General features: G+C 45.4%; 1 protein-coding gene across 2 annotated transcripts in view; it reads right to left on the bottom strand.

The window, feature by feature from the left end:
* Positions 1-12,794, bottom strand: part of SLC6A11 (solute carrier family 6 member 11) — a 108,613-nt gene extending 95,819 nt beyond the window's left edge. For both annotated transcript variants that reach the window (XR_009448516.1, XM_059663578.1), the window contains exons 1-4: positions 12,488-12,794; positions 9,216-9,350; positions 8,965-9,105; positions 6,659-6,749 (exon numbers count right to left, since the gene is read on the bottom strand). Coding sequence is in view for 1 of the 2 variants with exons in the window: in XM_059663578.1 (XP_059519561.1) it covers positions 6,659-6,749; positions 8,965-9,105; positions 9,216-9,350; positions 12,488-12,725 (605 nt within the window). In the remaining variant the exon portion in view is untranslated. The remainder of the gene's footprint in view (positions 1-6,658; positions 6,750-8,964; positions 9,106-9,215; positions 9,351-12,487) is intronic.
* Between the last annotated feature and the right edge of the window lie 6,655 nt (positions 12,795-19,449).

Genomic DNA, 19,449 nt, shown 5'->3' with positions numbered 1-19,449 from the left:
CTGTATGCTTCTTCAGGGACAGAAAGGCGACCACCGCCCCCCGCCTCATCTTACTGGCTATTGACAAGGTGCCCAGAACACAGTGCATAGCTGCTCAAAAATGTTAAAAGAACATTCAAGGGGAAAAAATACACTAAGGGAGTTCTCCAGGTCCACTGCGAGGAGCAAACAGACCTGGCTGAGCCTTCCCTAAGAATGCTGAAAGGTACCCATGTAGACTTCCAAAGATCTGAATAAAAAGTGTTCCTTGTAAAATTAACTACCATATATTACACATGTACCATGTTCACAGCATACATCTGATGTTCTCAGCAACCCTGACAGGTAGGTCCTATGACCATCCTATTTCTGGAGGACTAGACAGAAGTTCAGGGTGGTTATCTAAGCTGCTCATGTTCATGCACTGGGCAAGTGGCAGAAGCATAACTGTGAATGAAGTGATATACTAGGAGTGGAGCAATCCAATCGAGCAGAAGCAGTTAGTGCCACGGAGTGCTGTATTTTGACTCAGACACACAGGCCAACTCTGGATAAGGCTCAGTCATGAATCAACACCGGCAGAGGCAGGGGCCGAGCAGGTCACCTAGCCTCAGGACCAGCAACTAAATTGGGCACCTCATTTACAACCCATCAAAGATCTTAGTACTCATTTTCTCCTTTTATCCTCACAGCAATCCGGAGAGGTTGGCAACGCAGGAAACAGGGCTAATCCCCATCCCCAAAATAGTAGAGTCAATCATGAACATTCTCTGTCTGCATTGAAACCTTCCCAAAGGACCTAAACTGTGCTGGGCTTGGTACTGGTGAGGACTTCTTTAATCCTCATCTCAGCCTTGCAGGTAGGTGTTATCATCATTACCAGTTTATAGACAAGAAAAAAAACTCCCAGGGGTTAAGAAACAGCCATTATTCATTCATTTACTCTTCCACTCATCCATTTCAACTAATATTTATTGAGCACCTAGAAAGCGCTGGCAAGATAATAGAAAATAAAGCAGAATTCGTCCTTGCTGGCATGAGGCTTATACTTGAATGGAGGGAGAGAGAAAATAGACAAGCAAACAAAGACCCGAGGATTTCAGCTAAGTACTATGTAGACAATAAAACAGAGTGATGCGGGTTGAGAGGGGCAGGGTGCTGATTTAGCTGAGTTGGCAGGGAGGCCTTCCCAATGACATTTGAGTTAAGACTTAATGATAAGAAGGAGCCAGACACACAAGGACCTTGTGAGGAATCTTCTAAACAAAGGGACAACAAAAGCCTGAGACTAAGGGTGGGGCAAGCCCAGTATGAACAAAGGACAGAAAGAAGGCCAGTGCAGAGGAAGGAGATGGGCAGGGAGGAAGAGAAGTCTGAGAAAAAGAGCCAGGGATAGGGCCTGGGCCCACAGAGAGAATCAGGGTTTCACCCTTGCTCGTCTGCTTCCCCAGTTTTATATCCAAAGAATAAAAAGCAATTCAAGTGGCCACGTGACTCCGAAATACACAAAATGTTTTTCTTTTTTTTAATCCTCACCGAGGATATTTTCCCATTGATTTTTTAGAGAGTGGAAGGGAGGGGGAGAGACAGAGGGAGAGAAACATTGATGTGAGAGAGACACATTGATTGGTTGCCTTTCGCACACGCCCTGATTGAATCTGCAACTGAGGTATGTGCCCTTCACCCAAATCGAACCCGGGACACTTCAGTCAGCAGGCCGACACTCTAGCCACTGAGCCAAACTGGCCAGAACCCAAAATAAACAAATTTTGAAAAACTCTTCGTGTACACAAACCAGAAAAACAAGACCTCATCCTTTTGAACAAAGATATAGTCCTTAGAGCTCAATACGGGCCAAGCACACCATATGTGCTCAAAAGAATTTGTTGAATGGACACCATGCATAAGTGATTTCAACTGTATACAAAGTAAGCATGAACTTGCTCGCAAAACCCTACACTAAAGGGACGCGAGAGACTGAGAAAAGAATATGAGAACAAAGTCCATCTGATGCCACGAGGCTGGTTACACACATACTAGGACTCAATCCCACCAGAGGACACAAGCTCAAAATTTAGAACTGCAAACATATTTAAATAAATGCAAGGATACCAGATGCACAGTGAGTTACTAAGGGATACCAGGATGGCCAAATTTTGAAATCTGTAATCAGGAAGAAAAGCAACTCCTACCCCATAAGTCCTCTGCTCGAGCCAGAATCCGGGACTGACTTAGGGCCTGAGCTGTTTTTACTGGCTAAGCTAGTAATTTTAATTATACCCTGAAAAAGGAAATGGATCCTCAAAATAGGGTTGGGGGCAGGTGCCCAAGGTCAAGGTGAAGCCATGGCTGGCCATGGGCGGAGAAGCAGCACTTTATGAAGAATTTTATGGTAATCTGGGCAGGCCTGTCTCACCTGTATTTCTAGAGGGTTAGATCCGCATCTTATAGTTCTGCCTCCTCCAGAAATGCACGGTGTTCTTCCTATGTGCCCCAGGGGCTCAGACACTTGCCAAATGAATGAATATGCAATGCAGTCTACTCTGACCAATAATGTGGCCCTGAGTGAGGTCCCAGAGTTAGAGGCATTGAAAAAAGACAAAACAGGTGCACTGAAGATGTGAACAGAGGTGAGGTACCCGTGAGCCACAGCACAAGAACTAGAGAAGAAATGTTTTTGAGGAAACCTGACCCAATCCTTGAAGGGCTGTCACATAGAAAAGGAAGAAGGCCTGTTGTTTCCAAAGCTTCAGAAGTCAACTGTCGGCTCAACTTGAGGGAGAACTTCCTCCTAGAAAAGTATTTGTCAGACGATGTGTAGTATAATGCTAGCACTCAGGGAGTGAGTGTGGGGGTGGAAGGAGGAAAAAGATTTCATTGGAAAATACATTTGGAAATTTGGGTTAATCAAAGGTAACAGATATTCTTTATCTGTTAGGTAGCTTTCAGCCCTTCTCAAATTTATGTGGCCCAAATAGCTTTTCATAGGATGCGATGCACATCTCCCAGAGTCTCTACATTCCAAGCTCTTCTCCCGGGGAGAGATGAATTAGAGGTGTCTTACGGAAGCACCTTCTGAAGGGGTGAGTGTCACACCAGCATTTGAGGACTTTTATGATGCAGAATTCAACACTGTATAGATGATGCAGAGGCAACACGAATACAAAACTAGAACCTTGGGTTCATCGTCCCATGGACTTTCACCCTGAATGACCCAGTCGCAGGCAACAAGGTCCAGGGACACCTGCAGACACAGATTAACTGTCCCCTCCTGAATCTGTGCCCAAATGGGTAGGTGATATGGATTGTAAAGGGATCCTGGAAGTAATCATGGCTGTCGCTGGGGAGCTGAGTGACAGGATGAATTCTTGCCAGAGCCCACTTTGACACTTCTTTTGTAGTATTTTCTAGGAAATACTGCCTCCCTGCCTGTCTCTCATGCATCTATCCTGTAATCCTTCACTGGGGTCTTCCATAGACCAGCAGTGGTGAGTAAAACCAGAAAAGGTGCTGCATCATGACTGTCTATGGGAAATTCAGACAATAAACAAGCATATTGCATAAATAATTACTTAATTGAGGTTTTCCATATATGTTACAAAGGAAATGAATGGTGCAAACAACAGTAATTACATAGAGACCTTGCCCAGTGTGGGATTTTAGGATGGGTTCTCTAAGGGAGCACAGAGATCATGTTTTACAGATCCTCAAATGTGCAGGTCCAAAAGGAGTTTCTGTGACAGTCCTCTGAGAAATCATCACCTGATGGGGTTGGAAAAGGCCACACAGACCCACCCACCACAGCAGCCACCCCTCTGGCGCTATATTATATAGATCCTCTCTTTGAGGCTATGACTCATTTGGTCTGGGAAGAGCTGGAGAATTTGCATTTCCAACCAGGCGATTCTAATGCTGCTCCTCTGCAGACCACATTTAAATAGCACTGCTCCTCTGGGAATTTTAAAAGACCTAAATAAAGGTAGGGCTATACCATGTTCATGGACAGAGAGGCTCAAGCATAAAGATGTCAATTTTGCCCTAGCTGGTTTGGCTCATCGGCCTGTGGACTGAAGGGTCCTGGATTTGATTCCAGTCAAGGGCATATGCCCGGGTTGTGGGCTCGATCCTCAATAGGGAGTGCGCAGGAGGCAGCCAATCAATGATTCTCTCTCATCACTGATGTTTCTGTCTCTCTCTTTCCCTCTCTGAAATCAATAAAAATATATATTTTTTAAAAAGATGTCAGTTTTCCTTAAATTAACCTATAAGTTCAATACACTCCCAACCAAAATTCCCACAGAATTGTTTGTTCTGATTCTAAAATTCATCTGGAAGACTAAGACAATTTTGGAAAAGAACAAAGTGAGGAACTTGCCTCACCAGTTCAAGACTTACAATAAAGCTACAGATGTAGTGTCACACAATTAGCAAAAGAGATGAACGAAACAGAACAGCAAAACCCCAAAGAGACCTGTGCTTTTAGGAAAACAATATATGGAAGATAGTCCTACAGATCAGTAAATATTGCTGGAGAAATTATTATTTTTAAAACACTGGATTCCTACTTCATATCACATGCAAAAGCAAAATTCCAGGTAGATCATACTCATACATGTGAAAAAAGAAAACTTTAAAACTCTTAGAAGAAAATGTTTTACAACTTTGGGTTAAGGAAATATATCTTAAGTAAGACATCAACTATGCAAACCAAAAAGATTGACAAATTTTATTTCAGTAAAATTGAAACTCCTATATGCCATAAATAAATAAGAAAGAAAAGCCATACACTATGAAAAGCCATTTGCAGCCGAGATACTAGTATTTAGAATGTATCAAGATTTCCTACCTGTGAGAAAAGACAAACTATCCACAGAGAAAAGGTTATGAGCAGGAAAGTTCACAGACATGGAAACCCAAATAGAGAATAAAAAACATGAATAGATGTTTGATCTCACAAGTAAATAGGGAATGCATACATAAAATAGAGAAATGCCATTTCATACCCATTACACTGGCAAAACTTAAAAACTCTGACCAGACCAAGTACTATCTAGTATGTAGAGCAGTAGAAATTCTCACACACTCTTGCTTGGAGAAAAAATTAAAGCAGTCCTTTTGGAAAGCAATTTGACATTATCTGATAAAACTGATAATGCATGCACCCTCCTGCCCAGCAATTCCACTCTTAGGTCTATGGACTAGAAACCTTCACTTATGCAAGCAGAGAAGCACAGCAAAGAAGTACTCGATGTGCTGAATAAGAGTGGGAAAGTGGAGATGGTCTAATTGCCCATCCAGAGGAGCTGGCTAAATACAATGAAGTCTATCCATACATTGAACTACTATACAACAGGAAAAACAGAATGAACCAAAGCTACGCGTATCATAGAGACACATCTTTAAATCGATATTGAGCAACCGCCCATTCAGGCCTAGGCTGGGTTCCTAAACCCAGCCTTGAAGTTCCACCATCTCTGACCTGCAAAGGCTTGAGCCACGGTGTCTCATCTCATTGTAAAAATGTAAGTAAGGGGTACCGTTAATGTAAAATTTTAAAACATACAAGGAAGACCTGGGTACTATTTGGGTTTCGAATATGCATATAGCATTAACATGAGAACGATAAATCTAAATTCAGCATAATGACTTCTAAAGAAAGGAGGAGAGGAATGGTACCTGGGAAAGAAATAAAAATCACTCATAAAATCACTGCTCCTCTATGCTACTAGTAATGAGCATTAAGATAGCGGAGGTTCTTCAATGAACCAGATTTTTTTCAGATGAAAAAGAGTCAGGAAGCATTCAGCCAGCCTTTGACCCACAAAGGAAGCCTCTTGAATACCGTGGGAAAGGGACCCCACTTTTACTGCAGATGATTTACTCCTAAATCAGGGCCATCATGTGCAGTTACGCAGGTGGACACTGCACAATTCTGGAGCACACACTCCACAGTGTTAATAAGGCCCCGCTAGGGGTCTGCAGCGAACAACTAATGCAACCATATGTGGCAGCCCCGTAACTCCCAGGTCATAGGCCCCTTTGGAACATAGATAAAAAAATTCCCATCTCTCGGGAATTACAGTTATTGCCTGTAATGTCTGTGGATTCAGACACCTCCCCAACAACACTCGGCAGCAGCCTTACACTGGTCAAACACTTCTGGGGAAGAGTGCTCACAACTTTTAGAAGTACTTACTGACAATGCTGCGAGACTAAGATCTTCCTTTAGCACATTTGAAACCTGCCTCTCGATAACCTCTATCCATTAAAGTTCATCTACTTCAGCTATAGAAAGAAAGCTCACCTGTTCCCCCTGGAGAGGTCTGCTTTCCAGCCTAAATGTACTCTTGACTTAAGATTTTTGCAAACATCTTCTCTTTTGTTAAAAATACATTTTTAAACTGGGCATCATTTTACCAATCACTTCTTGCCCTCACAAGCAACTAGGCATGCTGACATGTCGTCGAAGAACAAGAAAGCATCTCTCTCAGCTGTCCCTTTGGGGAGCCTCTAAAGGGGTCCACTCTGGCTCCCAGCACCATTAAATGCCCACGGAAGCCAGGAAGTGCGAGACTGGAGGAAGGGTCAGGCTTTTTCCACGGGTGAGGGCAATATTAACTGAGCAGAACAAGGACGGTGCCCCCCACAGGACAAGGGAGATGAGTCAGATTCCACTTACTCCCAAAACTCCATGACGGGAGAGGTGGCATTCTGCAGGGACACATGGCTGTGGTTGCTCATGTTCAGTTTCTGGAACTCCACACATTTCTCTACAGTGGAAACAAGACAAGAAATACAACATTAACCTCCACAAGGGCTGGATCTGGGAAAACATTCAGAGCCGATGGAGCAACTGCTCCAAGTAAACACGCCTCAAAGAACAGTGGGGGTAAAATCAATAACTTACACACAGTTTGAGAGGCTTGGTCTGGTTGATTCAAACAGGAGGAAAAGTTTGGGGGGGCAGGGAGCCTTTTCTCTCTTATTCTCACTCAGTGTGCCCTATTAAACTTTCTTCCTGCCTTGTTCCCGCATCTCCTTCCCCTTTTTCCACTTCCCTGTCAAAGGCTTGTCCGAGTCTCTAAAATTATGTTTCTCAAAGTTCTTTTTCCTAGAGTAAAAAACATTCTCAGACACTTAAGTTTGACAAGGTATTTTTATTAAGATAATCATTAATCATGCACAAATAAATAACGAGTTATAAAGTCTTTGTAATTACAGCATTCATACAACTATAAAATAGAATTAAATTTACCAATAAATACCAACTAAACTACAGACCCAATACAATTCAAATTGATAGCATAAAGCAGGTGTGTAAGATATTGCCATTTTGTAATGTTAAATGGATTTCAACAGAAATGAACTGACAGGCAGGAGGCAGGGTTGCCTATTTTCCCATGCACTATTTGAGAGTCAACTCTATCACCATCTTTCTCTGTTCATGCTTTTGCAAAACCTTTATTCCTACAACTTGAGGTGTTCTCAACTGGAATTTCATTTAGTACGAATGCACCATTTATGAATTAAATATCTCTCTGCTCTTTTCCCCTGGGCTGCCATCATCCTATTTACCAAGAATACATCTTTAATTGTAAACACAAACAAAGTCAGGCACTGAAATATCCTGACTGTCCTGTTATAAGGTGTTGCGCAGATGATCCAGAACCTGTGCATATTTTTAGAGTAGCCTCAAAATAAATATACACAATTAAATTATCATGGAGGACTCACAGGCCTCCAAGAATATGTCCTTGAATTTTAATTTGATAAACATCTCTAAGAGATCCCTGGCCAAAGAAAGGTTAAGAACCAGGGCCCTAAAGAGACAGTGAAAAGTCCACAAAATGCAACAGGAGAGGGAGCAGGGCAAAGCTATGCAGGGTTAGAAGCTAGTTCACAGCACTTTCTAGGCCTCATACCTGCTGTTCCTTCTGCAGGTGACCAACATCCTACCCAATCTTGCCATAGCTCAGCCTTCAGGATGACAGGCCGCCTCCAGGGACAACCTAACTACAGGGATGGTGAATAGCTTACAGCATGTATGTCAATTTCAGTCCAAAGGCAGTAGCTGCCTGGAGCACTGCTGAGAAGGGTTCTGAGGTCAACGCTAAACTCAAAAGGAAAGAGTTCTACAATTGATTAGTGATGTCTGCTCTAAGCATAGGTACCACAGATATGAGTTGGTATGAATTTGCCTTCTCTGGATTATGACTCGGTCCTGAAAGGATGACAAATTGAAAAGCACATACCATATTAGAATATAAAGTAATCTAAAAAGTTACTTATTCAAGTGGGAGGGTGGGATAGTGAATTCAAATATCTACCTGTGTTGGACAGGTAAAATAAATGAGCAAAGTGGACTGGGTGAGGATTGTGGCCTCATCCAAAGGTAACAGCTGCCTCTCTGCTGCAACCATTGCTGCCAAGCAAGAATGTGGGAATGTGGGTCTGGTGTTGCCAGATCTTTTCAATTTTTTCCAGAGAAGCTGGAAATCTGGATTTTCACGTGAAGTCTTCCAATTTTTCAATTTGAGCTGTCAAATAAATTTTTTTACATTTGCTGGTCACTGACCTAAAGCCTAATTGGCTTACTGGCCCCGTTTGCAATCCCTAAGCTAACCCCTTCATTTCACAAAGGAAAACCCAATGCCTAGAGAAGCAGGGCTGAAATTAGAGGCTGAATCCCTCATGTCCCCACTCTGCCCCCAAAGGGCTCAGTCTCTGTATTTGGCAAAGCGAAGAAAAAGCATCATCATCTTCTACCCACCCCAATTCCTGGACCAGGGCTCAGCTTAGGTTTCAGCACTGCAACCCACAGCATGGACCCAGACCCAGTGCAAAACTGACCTACAGTTTCAGTGGAATCTGGACTCACAGAGAGAGCCCAGAGGACAGGATTGATTCCAGGACAAAGACCCCCCCCCCCCCCCAATTCCAGGTCCTCCAGCAGGACCAGAAGAGAGACCCTCCCTGAGGGCATACCTGTGTTCCACTCATGCCCACAGGTGGCCCAGGGGAGCTCGGTGGTGAAGCAGTTGCACAGGTAGAAAATGGCCCATGCCAAGATGATAATGTAATATATATTTAGATGGGCCTCGATCACCTGTGTTGCATAACCAATGCCTGAAAGAACAAGGAAAGGGAATGATTTAAATCTCTGTCCACCTCACATACTCGTCATAACCTAACATCACTCAGGCATAATTTTATTTTCTGATGAACTCAATCTTTACCTTCAAATAAAGGGCAAATTTTTCTCCAACATGTAATGCCACCTTCACTCGTGAACTGTCCCAGAGCCGTTTCCAGGAAAAACACGGGAATTCCACAACAAATAAAAAACACCACATAGGGAATCAGGAATGCTCCTGCAAGAATGCAAAATATGGGAATGAGGTTAAAATTGCTCCCACCATTTTATGTTCAGCACAAGAAATCTTTACTAAGCACCTACTACAGGCAAGACAAAATGTTCTCTGAGCTTGAGTTCAGGTTGCCAGGATGAGGACCAGAGTCAGAAAATGTGGGCCTGGGCTTGTGCCCTCTGCTACCTGTTACCCTGAGTGTTCTATCTCACATCTCCCTGCCTCAACTTCTTCCTCTGTAATATGGGGCTTTAATCCCTAATATCTACACTGCTTATCTCACAGAATTATTGTGTAGATAAGATGAGAATGTAAAAGAAAGTGTTTCATTGCTTGATTTTTTTGTTTTTACATTTCACCCTCCAGCATAGGTCAAATTCATTCTCTCTGAATGTTGCATCCTTCCTTTTTATTCTAAAGTAACTTCAAAAGGCCAGGTGAAGGGGCCCCTTCTTCTATTTACTTTGGAAATAACCTGCAAAATAGCTTCTTCATAAAGAAAAGCAATCTTAAGGAGATATGCAATTAGCAATATCAGGCGCCTATACCTGAGGCCCAGGTATGAAGTTGAGTTATAAAGAGTTTGCAGCAAGAATCTGTCCAGAAAGGCTGGCTTTGGATCAATCTGAGAAAAGACCACCATAAGCCTTAGTGCTCCTATTTGGAAACACAATATCCATTGCCTGTGCCTTTCTGTAAAACAAATTAAATAACGGAGGCGAACATGAGCTATTATAACCAGAAAGGGATTTTTCCAAATCCCTCATTCATTCTCTCTCTCTCTCATAACAAAGCATGAAAAACACATGCCATTTCCCACCATCTGATCTCACAAATGAAGGCTTTAACTGAAATTGCTTTTTGCTAAATGAAGTCTCTCTAACTGCAGGATCAATAGCAACAATTTTGATTAATCCTGATAATAGAACCATATCCACCAGGTTTTGAAAGGTTCTTAGCTTTTCTGTGCAAGACACTATTTTTAAAGTTTCACAGTAGAAAAGAAATACTTTAAACTACCATTAAAATCTATGAGTAGAGCTGTGTGGATATTTTTTAAAAAGGTAAACAGTTGATAAACAGATACCCCAACAGTATTAGAAGGCCAAAAGTGTCTGAAAGGGGATAAGAGGGTGTTTGCTGGATTTAAACTTGTGATTAAAACAAGCTGCAGCAGCTTTCCTAATACGTTATAATTTACTTGTGAATCCTCTAGAACAGCGGTTCTCAACCAGTGGGTCATGACCCCTTTGGGGGTCAAACGACCCTTTCACAGGGGTCGCCTAAATACATCCTGCATATCAGATATTTACATTACGATTCATAAGAGTAGCAAAATTACAGTTATGAAGTAGCAACGAAAATAATTTTATGGTTGGGGGTCACCACATGAGGAACTGTATGAAAGGGTTGCGGCATTAGGAAGGTTGAGAACTACTGCTCTAGAACCTAACAAATGACACTTTTAAAAGCCTTTTGGCCTATATATCCACAAAGCTAGTAATACTTAAGGTGACTGTCTCAATTAAATCAAGATATCTGTGTACCCAATGGAGAATCTTGGAAAGTTAGAGTTTTTTAAAAAAGGACTAATTTTTAAACTTTACTCACCACAACCTTTTAAATTTGTGGCAGAATTTGTAATGAACCCAACTTATCCTGTTTTCTGCTTTTAGAAATGCTTTTAGTTTAGGCATAAAAATTTCTGGCATGAAAATATTATGCTAAAACAATTTTTGTCTGGGGCTATTCTAAAGGGTTTGCACATATTTCTAAACAGACATGTAGCTTATGATGGCTGAATTTGCAAAGAGAAGGGGGATCCATGGCTAAGGGTGCAAGGCACATTCAGGGTCCCGGAGCCCACTGCTTCTCTGCCCCTTGCCACGCTACTACACCAGCAGCCACGTCATTGCCAGTGTAGAGCAGGCATGGAGTAGCCTGTGCCTTCAGGATGAATGTCTCCAAAGAGAGGGTTCAGGCTAAGCAGTACCCTGACTGCTTTCCCTACAGCTGCTCACACATGAAATCCTGCTCCACACAGCCTAACAGCATGGTCCCTGCCAGCCAACTCCAAGCTACTTTCACTAAGGTCGGGGATCTGCTGGAGAGGCAGGGAAACAGCAAAGACGGAGAAGAATACATAGATACAGGCTTTGTCTTGGAGAAACTATGCCACCCAATAAAGTTTTACAAGGTCCTGTGCCTCAGACCTGCTGGCTGTTCTGATAATAATGACAGGTGGGGGCTCCTGGAGTCTGGAGCCCATTTCTTAAACTGAGAGATTTGAGAATGCACTTGCTGCATCTCCACCAAACTTAGTTGGAAATGTTACTACAAAGGATTATCTCATCACCTTCCTTTCCTGGGTCCCAACCCTCAATCTCTAAGCAGCTCTTAAACAATAAATAAATCAACGTTGTTGCTATTTGTCCTGGGTGATTGTGAGACCAGTAAAGGAAACTGCTTGGTGTCAATTCTTCCACCAGAGAGGCCCAAAAGGAGGCCATAGAAAGGGCCTTAAGAGCAAATGAAAGACTGGGCAGGAAATCAAACAGCAGAGCCTAACCAAAAAGTACTCCCTGTTATCCATCTAATCCTACTTTAAAAACAAGGCCTTTGGTATCAGCACACCATCTTTATCACAGTTTCTAAGTGAGTGACTTCTCTGACCCTTAGTTTCCTCATCTGCAAAATGGGTGAGATGAGTCTACAGATTCAATGGGATGCTCAGTATGGAGCCTGGCGTTTCAGTAAGCGCTCAAAAGCCAGCTCCTTTTCCTCATGGAGGTTTCCAGTTAGCAAACTGGAGGCTCCAAGGGGTTGTCTCCCGCCCCCAAAGGCAGTACAGGTCGCAAATGCCAAGGCTCCCGGACTGGGCGGCAGACAGGCCATCACGTGCCGCGCCGGCAGGCGGCTCACGGAGGTGCGAAGAGCACGTGCGCATGCGCGCTGGGCAGGTGCGCCCGGCCGGGGTCAGCTCCCGCGCCAGGTGGCCCAGAGCCGGCATTCCCCTCAGGGCCCCGCTACACGCAGGCGCGGGAGGGGTCTCGCGCTCACGCCCAGCCTCCCCGCACCCACAAGGCTGGCTCCCCCTTCCCGCGCCCTCTCCAGGGCCGCGCGCGCGCCGGCCACCTCACCTCCTCCGTTCTTGTAGCACAGGTAAGGGAAGCGCCACACGTTACCAAGCCCGATAATCTCCCCGGCCACGCTCAGCACGAACTCCACCTTGTTGTTCCAGTGGCCGCGCTCGTGCACCGCCTTGTCGCGCGGGACCCGCACGGCCGCTGCGCCCCCGCCGCCCCCTGGCGCCTCAGACTCCCGCGCCTCCTCTGCAGCCTTCCCGTTACCCAGAGGCAGCGCCTTCTCCGCCGTCATGGCCGCACTGGCTGCCTGGTGCGCCGGGCCGGCTCTGCGCCGCCGCCCGGGGCTGGTAGGCTTTTCAGGAGGCGCGAGCGGGCGGGAGGGGGAGGCAGGGGGTGGAGCTGAGGGGCCGGGCTGACCCGGCCCGGCGCGGGGAAGGGGGCGCGGCGCGGCGGCCAGGCCCTCAGGGCGCCCACGCCGCCTCCGCTGGGCTCGGCCCCGGAGCCTGCGAGCACCTCATGCGCACCGACAGCGCTCCGCGCGCGCCGAGCGCCATGGAGCCCCGTGCATGCTCTGAGCACCTTGCGTTTCTTCCCCTTCGTTGTCCCACCCGCGGGCCTCCTAGGACAAGAGTGGAACCGCCCATTCAGGCCTAGGCTGGGTTCCTAAACCCAGCCTTTTAAGTTCCACCATCTCTGACCTGCAGAGGCTTGAGCCAGGGTGTCTCATCTCGAATCGGAGCAGTGGGCTCTAGACCAGGCTTCGCCACCTGGAAAGTGCACACCAAGCACGCGCGGGTCTTGTTACACTGCAGTCAGTCCCCTGGTCCCGAGTGGGAGCTTCCGCATTTCTAACAAGCGCCCAGGTGCTGCGGCTGCTGCCGGTCCAGGGACCACACTTGGAGGAAAAAGGGAGTTATGAACTCTTGGTTTCTCCCCCATGCTCAGGGACTGTGAGCTCCCCGAGCGTGGGGATGCCTCCAGATCTTGTTCATCCTGGTGCCCACTGCTCTAAACACAGAGAGTCGGGGCAGTTAAGTGCTCCTGCCAGAAGGCAGGCAAATCTAAGTTGATCTCATGCTCCACTTACCTTAGTTGTGTGAAGTCATCTGACCACTCTGTGCCTCTGTTTTCTGACCTGCCTTTCTTATGGGGTGAGAAATGCTTATAAGTGCTTATTACTTTGGAAGTGCTCAGTAAACATAGCAATTATTAATGCTATCATACAATGTGTACTCACACACATACTCTATTTGTGCGCATTCTTGTTTAATGCTGGTCTCCCCATTCAATTGTAAGGATGATATACAGGGTGGGGCAAAAGTAGGTTTACAGTTGTGAGTACATGAAACACAGAGTTTATCCTTGTATTCTTATTTATTACTAGAGGCCCGGTGCACAGTCTGGGAGCCCTCTGGGGATGTCTGACTGCCGGCTTAGGCTCGCAGGAAGTGGGCCAAAGCCGGCAGTCGGACATCCTTAGTGCTGCTGTGGAGGCGGGAGAGGTTCCCACCACCACCACCACCACCACGCTCGACAGCCGTGAACCTGGCTTCTGGCTGAGCGGCACTCCCCCTGTGGGAGTGCACTGACCACCAGGGGTCAGCTCCTGCGTTGAGTGTCTGCCCCCTGGTGGTCAGTGCACTTCATAGCGACTGGTTGTTCTGCTGTTTGGTCTATTTGCATATTTGCCTTTTATTATATAGGATTGTATTATTTTCCATACAAACAACTGTAAACCTACTTTTGCCTCGCCCTGTACATTGTTTTGTTTATTATAGTAGCCACAGAGCCTAGTACAAGACCTTGCATATTTACTGAGTAGGTGCTCAGTAAATATTTGTGGAAGAGCAAAAGAGGAAGGAGGGGAGGAAGGGAGAAAGAAGAAAGGGGAAAGAATGTCAGATCTTCAAGGGGCTACAAAGATAATCAGATCCACCTCCATCATTTCCCAGCCCTGAAGAAGTCCAGCCAAGTGAGCTCTCACTAAGCCACCCACTGTGCTCTCCATTCCTCTGGGCCAGTGTCAGAGAGAGCCTCCCTGTCTTGCAGCATTTCCTATCCTTCTAGCTTACAACTGCTCAAGTCTCTTCCCATCTCTATCCTCCTAGAGAACCCTTCCTGCCATCATCTTCCCCTTTCAGGTCTCCTCCCTCCCCTGCCCCTCACTATCATATTTCTTGAAAGAGTAAGTTTACACGCTGCCAGCCCTATCTTCACCTCCCACTCATTTCTCAGCCCACAGCAATCTGGCACCCACCCCCACCACTCCTCTGAAAATGCTGTCTGTGAATCCCGGAAGCCCTTTTAATTTGGCAAAGCCTATAGTTCCTTGTCCATCCCCATCTTGCCTGACCTCTAGGTAGTGTTCTGCACTGTTATTCCCTTCTTTCCTTCTTAAAATTCGCACTTGGATGATTTCCTTAACACTGCCTGCTTCAGCTGCAGTTTCTTTCCCTGCTTCTCTGGTCTTCCTATCTCTCCTCTTAAATTTGGTCTTTCTCATGCCTTCAACCACCCAACTAAATGCTGGTGGCTCCCTAACCCCGTGGTCAGCAAACTGCAGCTCGCGAGCCACATGCAGCTCTTTGGCCCCTTGAGTGTGGCTCTTCCTAAGCCTTAGGAGTACCCTAATAAAGTTAATAACAATGTACCTACCTATATAGTTTAAGTTTTAAAAATTTGGCTCTCAAAAGAAATTTCAATCGTTGTACTGTTGATATTTGGCTCTGTTGACTAATGAGTTTGCCAACCACTGCCCTAACCTATATCCCCACGTGTTGTCCTGGATGTGTTCAAAAGCAAAGATGCTGCAGAGTGTTAGGGTGAGGGTAAACAGAATTCAGGTAGATGTGGGTTCAGATTCAGGCTCTGCCCCTTATGTGTTATCCCTTGCCTTAGGCCCCTTCTTTGCTAAGTAGGGTTAATATTAGTTCTTACCTCAGGGGGTAGGTATGGGGGCTAAAAGCCTTGGGCGGCAGTAGGTGCTCTGTAAATAGTAGCTATTATTTTTATTGTGATGATGATGACGGTGATGTCGATCCCTTACTAAAAAGTCTTCATTGCCCATTCTTCTCCTATAGGACAAAATCAAATTGAGGACCCTGGCTTCCAGAATTACCCCACAGCCTGACTGTCCTTGCCTTTCCTTCTATATTAGTGCCATTTCTCTCCCATGCAAAATTCCACATCAGTGCTTTCATTTCCTTTGGGATGATTCTCAATGCTGCATACAGAATGGGCAATAAAGGAAGGAGTTCATCTTTAACCTTGACAGTCCCTGTACACTGTAGGCATTTAGTACCTAGGAGTTTCTTTGTTAAATGAACAGCCACATCAAAAGTTAGAAACACATTCCCACCTCTTATTATTGCAATATTAGGCTATCACCACAGAATCAGTGTAAACCTCCTTTGAATCTAATTACATTTCACCTTGTACTGCTGCTCAGCATAATTAGCTCCAGGAATTGACTTCCTCTGAACAGCTGTGATTCTGCGAGACCTGCTTGGGAAGTAACATTGAACAGCATGAGAAGGTGGAGGCTGACCATCCTCTGGTGGGGACCTGGGCTCATGATGCCAATGGGTAGGTCTGTGGCCTGGATATATAGATCCCTTAGCTTCTAAGCTTTGGTGCCCTTAGTTCATTAAAATGGTCCTAACTATCTTCATCTTTTAGGATGGTCTTAGAGGAGAAGTGAGACTACATTTAGAGGACATAGTGCATTTACTAATGTCCCAAACTCACCTCTCAAGTTTTAATACTTCTCTTTATGAAAGTTGACCAGGTCAATTTCCTCCTGTTAGAATTTAGTAAGTATGTAAAGCCCATTTCTTGAAAAGCCTTAATCTGTTTACTCTGCCCTTATCCAGAAGAGCCCACATTTCCCATCACGTTGACACATTTCTGGACCCTTTCCATTCTGTTCTTTCTTTGTTGAGGTGCAATGACCTGAAAACCACCTACTCGTGTCCTCAGGGCAGAGCAAGGGAAATATGGGCCATATCTCATTTCAGAGCTAGTCCTGATGTAACACAGCATAGTGTTTAGGGATGTGAACTCTGCAGTCATACTTCCCGGGTTCAAAGCCCAGCTGCACCATGATGGCAAATTACTCTGATCCTCAGTTTCCTTATCGGTAAAATGAAGATACTAATAGAATCTACCTTTTAATTATTAGGAAGATTAAATGAGTTAGTATTTGTAAAGCACTTGGATTTGTGCCCAATATAGACGTGTTTGTTAAGTAAATATCTAAATAGTCCTCAGAGTACAGAAATGACATGACTCCCTTATTCTGTTCTTGGGCATTCAAAGTAGTCAAAATCTTTTATCTTCAGGAAACAGCAATTGTCATCCTGAGGTTCATTTAAATTTCAGCATTGCTCATTCCTTCCTTCACCGAATATTTATTGCCCTTCAGTTATCTTATTGATCATAGAATACAAGGCCTGCCCCACTGGTATCCTAAAGCTAGCTCATACCAGCCCACGAGAGCCGATTATTAAGTTTGCAGGGATTTTGTGAGCCACTATTGTTGGTAGCTTGAAATCTGCTGTGGTTGCATTTACACCATTGGAGTCTTGCAGTGGTACAAATCACTCTTACACCCACACCCAGCCAGTGTACTGGCCCACCATCATGGAAGAGTGGAGAAGCAGATGCTAGGCAAGTAATCACAGAAATGAATGGAAGGTTGGAGACTCTGATACATGCTGCAAAGGAGAAGTCTGTGGTGCGAAGAAAGCTTGTTACTGAGAGATCTGACCTTGTCAAGGAGACCAGGGAGGGTTCCCTGAGCAAGCGACAGATGAACAGAAGCCTGAAGGGACAGGCACAATTAACTAGATGTAGGGGGTGTTGGGGGTCCTGAAAGATGGTCACGGAGGCAGAGGCTGGTGCGGAGTGTAGAACAAGATGTGCCTAAAGGGGAAACATTTTTAGTAGTGGGTGATAGGAGCATATTTGCATTAAGACACTACTGTGGTCACAGTGAGAAAGGTAGATTATGGGGCAGGTTGTGGGTAGTGGAGAGGCTACTCAGTAGTCCAGGGAAGACATGATGGCAGCTCAGACAAGGAAGAGGGCAGTGGAGAAGGAGAAATGATGGTGGAGTAGAGTATAGGGGTGGTGATGGGACTAAACCCATTAGACTTAACCTGGAACTAGATATGTAGGGTAAGGGAGGGAAGGTGTCAGGTATGTCTCTCCAGTTAGGGGAACTCTAGCAGCCTGTTGCAGGGGTGATGGTCCTGCTCCACTTTGGGCTTATTCGCCCACTGCTGGTTCACTCAGGGACTGAGATACCAGAACCACTGGACCAGTGCACTCTCCTCAATTATGTGAATGGCTGCTGGACTGAAAACCTACATGTCAGAACCAGGATCAAAGAGAGGAAGCAAAAAGGCATCAAGTACCAAAAAGAACTTTTTCCAGTCCTCCAGTCTGAATAATCTGCCCCAGGAAATGGAGCGCTCCTCAGCTCTGGAGATGCAGAAGAGGAAGCTGGTCAGGGAGACCACAAGGGGACTTGGGATAGGGATTTCCCAATCGTGAGAGTTTCTGAAAACAGTTTTCTGCCTTACCTTCCCTCATTACTACCACCATACTTTTTTTCTGATATGTTTCCAATAATGATCCCAATTCTTCACTCTTCCCTGTGTCTATGCTATTCACCATATAACTCTGTAGGACCCTCCCAGCACCAGTTTGTAGTCATCTGACTTGCTTTGGCCACCAAAATGAGGAAGAAGGGATGATGTGCCAATTGCAAGCCTCAGTTCTTGCCGTCTTCTGCTTCTGCCATCACAATGTGAAGGATGTTCCAGGTTAGTTTGCTGCTCCAGGAGGAAAATAAGACACACATAGAGCAGAACTGCCCCAGCTGAGGTGCCCCCAGAGAAACCCAGACTAAAGCAGAGGCCCCAGTGACCTACAGGTAATGAAAATAAAGCTAAGAGAGGTTGAGCAGCTTGTCCAAAATCACACAGTGGATCCAAAATTCAAACCCAGTTCTCTGACATTTTATGACCTCCCAGATCTAATGAGGTTATCTTGTAGCCAGTGGTTTCACCCACATGAATGTTATCTTTCCCCATTTGATCTAGGTATAAAAAGGAGAGGACAAAAGAGGAAGTTCACATCCTCTTTCTCCTCTAAGCCCAAGAACGTTAGCTCAAAAGTTAATTATTATATCTTGGATGCAACCCTGGGAAGAGCAACCCCCATCTGGACCCTGGATCTGTGAGAGAATGCTGTCCAAGTTCCAAAATAGTGATTTCACACTTGGGTTCTGAGCTGCAGTCCTTCTGGAGTTGGGCAGCATCTATGTGTGCGAACACACGTGGTTTCTCATGTTCTGAGTTTTCCTGTGTTTATATCTAATCTCAGTATTCTGATTCAGATGTCTAATATGAGTGGCATGTTACAAACATTCACACTTACCCACAGGTAGGGCTTTCAGGACCACTGCATCTAGCCACACAGGCTGTGTGCTCAACTCCAGAGCACCATTCGCATGGTTACTCTGGACTTGTGCAGCATGGTGGCTCTGATCCTTATTACAGACGTCAGTACTGATCCTGAGTTAGCCAGCTGGTAATATGCCATACTCCCCTCTGGCCCCAGATATACAGTGCCTTGTAGCTATATATCCAGGTTGCTCAGATATTTCCTGAGAGGATCATAAACTAAGAACTGAATGGTTATTAAAGACTAGAGGCCCGATGCACAAAAATTCATGCAAGAGTAGGCCTTCCTTTCCTCGGCTGCCGGCACCAGCTTCCCTCCGGCACCTGAGACCCGGACTGGCTTCCCTCAGGCTGCCTGAAGGCCCCCAGGACCTGAGCTGGCTTCCCTCCGGCCCCGGCTTCATCAGGAAGGACGTCCGGTCTAATTAGCATATTACCCTTTTATTATTATACTTGAGGCCCGGTGCATAAATTCATGCACTGGTGGAGTTCCTCGGCCTGGCTGGTAATCAGGGCCAATTGGGGCCATCTCGCCCAGTCCTGATC

This window comes from Myotis daubentonii, chromosome 14 (genome assembly GCF_963259705.1).
Source record: "Myotis daubentonii chromosome 14, mMyoDau2.1, whole genome shotgun sequence".
In the NCBI taxonomy this organism is placed as follows: Eukaryota; Metazoa; Chordata; class Mammalia; order Chiroptera; family Vespertilionidae; genus Myotis; species Myotis daubentonii.
This window is presented reverse-complemented; position numbering and strand designations above follow the sequence as displayed.